Below are 6,794 nucleotides of genomic sequence, written 5' to 3' on the forward strand. Positions count from 1 at the left end.
TTTGTTCCTAACTAAAACACATAAGAAACTCCAACAATCGGTGCTAAAAATTGTTGCTCTTCAAACTTCAGAAAAGATTTATGGAGTTTGAAATTCTCCTATACGTGAAACCCCATCATAATATGCTGAGTTGCAGAACTTTAATAGGTAAAAACCTAGCATATAGTGTTGGAGTTTAAGACTTTTGAAGGTAAAAGTCCAACATATTCTACTGGAATTTAGAACTTTTAAAGGCGAAACCCATCACACTTTGCTAAAGTTCAAATTAAGATTGAAATTAAAAAATTTAACCCTCGTATGCGGAATCCTTCATTGTTAATAAGGATGGAGTATTATGTTTTTTGGGTGAAAGTTTATCCGCATCTCATATTTATATTAAACTTAAATATAAAATGTCTTGCATACATATTTATCATTTAATCAATATATTAGTATTACTTTAATATTTTACCTAATAAAGTTAATTTATGTATACTTGATAAGTATTTTCCATATTTTAGGTGTAGTGTGGTGTACGTGGGAGTTGGGCGATGGAAGGCAGTGACTTTCGGAGGTTCCATCACGTACCAGTTTTTGCCATGCAACCACCTTAATGCCACTTTTTCCCTTCTCAAACAGAAAATAAAGGGGGAAGAAAGGAAAATTCTGATCCCATTTCCCCCTTTTTTTTCTCCTTCCTCAAAAATATTCACCATTTTAGAGTAATAATACTTCCTTTCTAATTCTCTATAGATATAGATTTGACGTAACAATGGGCGAAGGAACCTCATCTTCTTCAAAGAAATCCAGGAAACCTGACTGTAATACTTCCTTTCTTCAATTCTCTTTTCTTTTCTTTCAATTTTTCCCTTTTTCTTAATTTTCGATTTCGTCTTTTGATGTTTTTTCTGAACCTCTGCATGTTTTGAAGGTCGGTTATTTATTTATTTTTCTAAAAACAAAAAACATGCATGACTTTATGGCTTAATTCCGTTAGAATTGATTCGATTTTTCGCAAAATTTATAGATTCATTTCTTTGTGTAACGATTTTTGTTGGTAGAAAACAAGGAAAGGAAAATAGTATTCTCCTTTGTTATCTCTTTGTTTCTTCTTTTATATTTTTTTTTATAGTTTAAGCATATTCTAGAAGTAGCGACAATTCAATCTACTCCCTGAATAGCTGAGATGTAGCGATCTGATAATGGGGTATTTAGGTTGTTTTATTAGTTGTTCTTAATGAAGCCTGTTTGGTTAACTAACTTTGGAAATAATTGTAACAGAGGGATATTAATGCACTGCAAAAATAATTAAGTACACTGTTAGGGATTTAAGTTATGTATACTAATAGTGGTATAAATAACTTTTGTGTTATATGTATGATTTAAACTTTCTGTAAAGGTTAGAGTACTTACCATTTCTTCTAAATTACCAATCAATACTTATAATAAAGAGTTGCGTGCAATTAACTTTTAAATTAACCTGATTGTGTAAACTTGTTATATACAATCGGTGCATAAAACCTAAACTCTATGGTTAAATGGGTGAGATTAACGTGCTTGGTTTATCCGGTGTTGGTAATTGCATTCCAGTTGGAGACTCCAGTTATGCAACTAACTGCTTTATGCTTTTAAAGTATTTCTACTTGCATTATGAAGTTCCTAAAAGCTTAACTGTAACAACAACAACGATCCAGTATAGTCCCACAAGTGGAGTCTAGGGAGGGTAGTGTGTACACAGACCTTACCTCTACCCGAGGGTAGCGTGTTTTTTGACTTGGGGAGGCTATTCATTGAGTTTCTAAATATGCCTAAGATGAAAACAAGTCTGTCTAGATTAAGTCTTCACTATGTAAAAAGGGGATTTTCATCATTGGAAGATGTGCATTGGATGTAACTTTTCTGGGGTTCTTTTGGCAAGAAGTAGAAAGTAATATGTAAAGGTTGGCAGAATCAATAGTTTCTTAGTTTCTGGAATCACATCATTATATTTCTAAATTTCCACTTTGTAGTTTGCTGAGAGTCAGGGGCGGAGGGAGTGTATTTTTCGGGTTTGGATGAATCCAGTAACTTTTGATGAACCCTTGTATTTGTATTTACTAAATATGTATAAATATTTAATTGCAAACCCAGTGACTCTGCCGAGCTATGGGTTTGACGACAAGTTCAGAACTCATAAACTTCAAATTCTAGCTCCGCCTCTACTGAATGTGCAGTTTCTATTTTATTGTCGACAATGTTTAAAAGTGAAATGTGATCACCAGGAATTTGGTCCAACTTCGAGGTTTTCATAACTAAAATGTGAGGTGCATTTTGACTAACATTGTGTTATGTGCATTGCTTAATAGCTACATACCCCTCGAAGAATTAGTTCTTACCATTGCATTATTTCGATTCCTGGTCTTTCATCTTGTAGATGGTTAAATAATGGGATTATGATTTGGCTTAGATATTGAGAATGTTTATTCTGTGTTATAAATAACTGGTTCATTGCCTCTCTGATGATGCATAGCAGTGACGATACTTACAATCCTTCCGGAGCCTAATTATAAGCCAACCATGGCTTTTATACTCCTTTTGCAACTTGAGTGATGTAATATCTGTATATGCCAGCATAATGACTTAGTTTTCAGTGTTTTATATATTTTCAATTTAATTTACAGAAACTAACCAAATTTAGACGCATATTTTTGTGCTATAGATTCAAGGTTTACTCAGCAAGAGCTTCCTGCTTGCAAGCCAATTTTAACTCCACAATGGGTATGCATTCACAGAATGGTTAACATAACTTCTTGTTACAAGTTTCCCTTAAATCTGTGCTTTAAAAATGGCTTGTTGATCATACTTCTGCATTCAGGTTGTCACGGCATTTATCTTCCTTGGCATCGTCTTCATTCCTATAGGACTTGCCTCATTGTCTGCATCAGAAAAAGTACTCGAATATCCATCTCTTTATGGTTTTCTCGAGTTTGTTTCTCACAGTCAAACGGTATTTGGCATATAATATATATCATTTTTATGCAGGTGGTGGAAATTGTAGACCGTTATGATGAGGATTGCATCCCTACAAATTATTCAAAACCGGCACTTGCATATCATGATAGGGTTACACATATCCAAAATAATAAGTCAAACAAGACTTGCATCAGAAACTTGATAGTTAGTCCTCTGTTCCAAATATGTTAGTTTTTCTCTGTTTCCAAATTCTGACATTATATTGTCCTCGTCCTTAACAATTCGTTTGCTGAATGTTTTTAGGTCCCTAAGAAAATGAAGCATCCTATCTATGTTTATTACCAGCTTGATAACTTTTATCAGAATCATCGCCGGTATGTCCAAGATTTTGTTCGATATAAGTTAAAGCTGTTATGTGTTATGGGTTTAAATGAATCCATGCTTTAAAATCAATTGAAAAAGTTTGTCGCTGTACCTGAAATGAATAACTCTTCTGATGCAACTGAAGTATAATCTTTTAAAACAACAACAACTAAGCCTCATTCCCAAGCAAGTTGGTAAAGTATATTCTTTTAGTGTACCATATTTTTTTTCTCATCTCACAATAATCAAATTAATGAGACCGAGCCTAACTATGAAAGACATTGTACACATTGCCTTTTTTCCCCTTCTTACTCTATAGTATTATTATTTTTCGCTTGAGATCTTTATTACAGAGAGACTCATTGTATCGAAGTGGACAATTTTGAAGGAGCATCACTTCATTGTTCCAGTAAATGATATACGCGTAGGTGGTATTGACAGCTTGATATGTTTTTCACAGATATGTAAAAAGCAGAAATGACGAGCAGTTGCGCGACCCAAATTATAAGGATGATTTGAAAAAGACTTGTGCTCCTGAAGACATGAATGGAAATGAGCCTGTGATCCCGTGTGGACTTATTGCTTGGAGTTTGTTCAATGATACATATGGGTTTTCAATTAAGGGCATACCTTTACCAATCAATAGGAAGAACATTTCATGGCCAAGTGATAGAAAGCACAAATTTGGGTCAAATGTTTACCCTAAGAATTTCCAGAAAGGAGGTTTAATTGGGGGTGGAAAACTTAATGAGAGCATACCTGTTAGTGAATACTCACTTTTCATCTTAGTGTTATTTTTCCTTTTTCTCATTTCATCTCTATCTTAGTCATTTTGGGGATTTTACATGCAGTTGAGTGAGCAAGAGGATCTTCAAATTTGGATGCGAACTGCAGCATTGCCATTATTCAGAAAGTTATACGGGAAGGTGGAGTATGATCTTGAAGCTAATGAGAAGATTACTGTAGTAATACAAAACCATTATAACACATATACTTTTGGGGGTAAGAAGTCGCTGGTTCTTTCAACCACAACATGGATTGGTGGAAGGAATAATTTCCTAGGCATTGCATATCTGGCCGTTGGTGGAATTTGCTTATTCGTGGCAATAACTTTCATACTTATGTATGTCATTAAACCAAGGTAAGAAAGTGCCTACTGTCTTCTATTTTTGATTCCTGAATCCAAATATATATTTATACGTATCTGCAATGCATCATATCATAGCTTTGCTGGTTAACGTGCTTATGATTTCTGAATTGTTGAAGCACTATAAAAGATCAAAAACACTTTATGTTGCGAATAAGAATCACCCGAGCTCCGGAAGGACTAAAGTCTAAAGTCTACAAATCTCATTTTCATCATGTCTTAATAATCACATATCGCACACAGGTGCACACTTAATATATTTCAGATGAGATCTGGGGTAATGTTAATTTTATTGCATTTAAGTTGTGAATTTTAAGTAAAAAATATTTTATGATCTTGCTTTTCCCTTCTCCCAAGTCCTGCTGTTTGTTTCCGTTTCTCTCCTTTTAAGAAAAGCTGAAATTAGCAGTGACAATCGAGTCAAAGAACATGTGAATATGGAAATTCCTTCTGCAGTTGATACAATGCAAGCTAGTAGTTAAATTCCTTTCCATATGCCTTCAAAATTTTGACGAAATACAAATAGCAAAACCAAGAGAGTCTGTTTTATTTAAAGATACCAACACAAAATGACATGTGTTGAGTGTATCTGAACAAAGTATCACATGGAAAATAGAAAAGAAAAATGATCTAGTTATAAGGAATTTGATACTCATAATGGTATGAGGGCTTTGAGGGGGGAGGGGTTATACCGCGCGGGCTTGGCCCAAAACGGACAATATCACATCATGTTAAGAGTATTTTTGGGTTGTTTTAGCCCAATAACATGATCATGTGAATAAACAGGGGGATGGAAACTAGGGATGGACATAATACCGGCCGAATCGATAATTTCAGTTTATTCGGTTTAGTTTGTTCAGTTATTCAGTCGGTTTGCGGTGTATATTATTTAAAAGCTTGGTGTTCGGTTTTAGTATTTCAGTTTTTCGGTTACGGTTAAGAAGTCCAATTTGACAAGTCTAAAACCGAATCAAACCGAAAATAATCGCACCGCACCGAAAATACTTTGGTTTGGTTTTGGTTATTAAAATTGCAAATCAAAAACCGAAAAAAAAGAACCGAACTTCTACAAAACCGAATAGACCAATGCCCACCCCTAATGAAAACTGGAAGCTGTTATTTTCAGTTTATAGACTTAATTGGATTATTATCTTTTTCTCATAATTAGGGACCACTTTAACATGGCACAAACATGTCTTATGGACACACAAGAGTGTTGATTTTCATACTTCCATGCAGATTATGTATGAGATCTTTCTAATACTTCCCATTTAATGCAACCTCACTATAAGTTACGAAAAAACACTCTAATCTTGAGAATATACGGTCAAAACACACATTTGTACTGAGGAAAACCTTTTACCTATCATGTCAAGATTTATGCTAGCACTTCAATCTGATAGAATTCAGAATCCTTCAAATTTGTAAACGAGTTAGCAATTGGGACGCGGTTCTTGAAACAACTTTCAAAAAGCTTCTTCGAAAATGTGAGTCTTGGTTTTGTGTTTGTTGATGGTGCCTTTTGTTTGTTTTTGAGGTAAATGAAATATGTTGGCAACATTGAAGTTGATAACCGTTCTAATATGTATTGGTGTGTGTTGTGCGCTCCCATTATTTAAAATTGATTTACATGGAGTGAGATCCCAACTATTTTGGGATTGAGGCATCGTTGTTGTTTAGATTTACATGTGCGCGCACATGCACCATTAAGTATATCATTGATGTTTATTCTGGAATTGTGAGCATGCAGGCCTTTCGGTGATCCAGCTTATCTATCATGGAACTTGAATCCTACAGGGAACTGAGGGAGTGCCCTGGATATTTATTCCATCCATCATGCTCTTCTCTCTAAATTTTCCCTGCTGAAGAGTTTTAGCCGGTTTAGTTTGTTTAACACTAACTATTTCTGTGATATATTGGATACTTTGAAGTTCTGTTACCAGCGACAGCATTTTGTGATTCAGGTATTCGAGTTGTATTAATGCCATTTCACAAAACCTATCCTGTTAATCATCAAAACCTGCATTCATTCTTTGATTACATTTATTGTGGTTTCTAGACCACTGAATGGTACCTTATAAGCTGAAATTGTAGTATATATATATATATATATATATATATATATATATATATATATATATATATATATATATATATATATATATATCTTTTTTAACCCCTCCCAAGTTAGGAGGATCTATAGTGTTTCCACACTTCCCCGCCACAATAACTTATGAACAAAAAAAAGTTAATTTTATTATCACAAAAATATATCATGAGTTTAGCTTTGAAAATGATCCTTAATAGCACCATTAAGGAAAGAGGATGCATTGACTCAAAGAAAGAAGGAAAA

At 34.1% G+C, this 6,794-nt stretch overlaps 1 protein-coding gene across 1 annotated transcript; it reads left to right on the forward strand.

Moving 5' to 3' along the window:
• Positions 1 to 602: 602 nt before the first annotated feature.
• LOC107789642 (ALA-interacting subunit 5-like) lies at positions 603 to 6,481 on the forward strand. Its single transcript, XM_016611500.2, has 8 exons — positions 603 to 800; positions 2,678 to 2,736; positions 2,834 to 2,908; positions 3,001 to 3,135; positions 3,235 to 3,305; positions 3,755 to 4,055; positions 4,146 to 4,435; positions 6,192 to 6,481. Exons 1-8 carry the CDS (start codon positions 752 to 754, stop codon positions 6,244 to 6,246), a joined length of 1,035 nt encoding a protein of 344 aa, XP_016466986.1. The 5' UTR covers positions 603 to 751; the 3' UTR covers positions 6,247 to 6,481.
• The last annotated feature ends 313 nt before the right edge of the window (positions 6,482 to 6,794 follow it).

Source organism: Nicotiana tabacum, chromosome 3 (assembly GCF_000715075.1).
Source record: "Nicotiana tabacum cultivar K326 chromosome 3, ASM71507v2, whole genome shotgun sequence".
Taxonomy (NCBI): Eukaryota; Viridiplantae; Streptophyta; class Magnoliopsida; order Solanales; family Solanaceae; genus Nicotiana; species Nicotiana tabacum.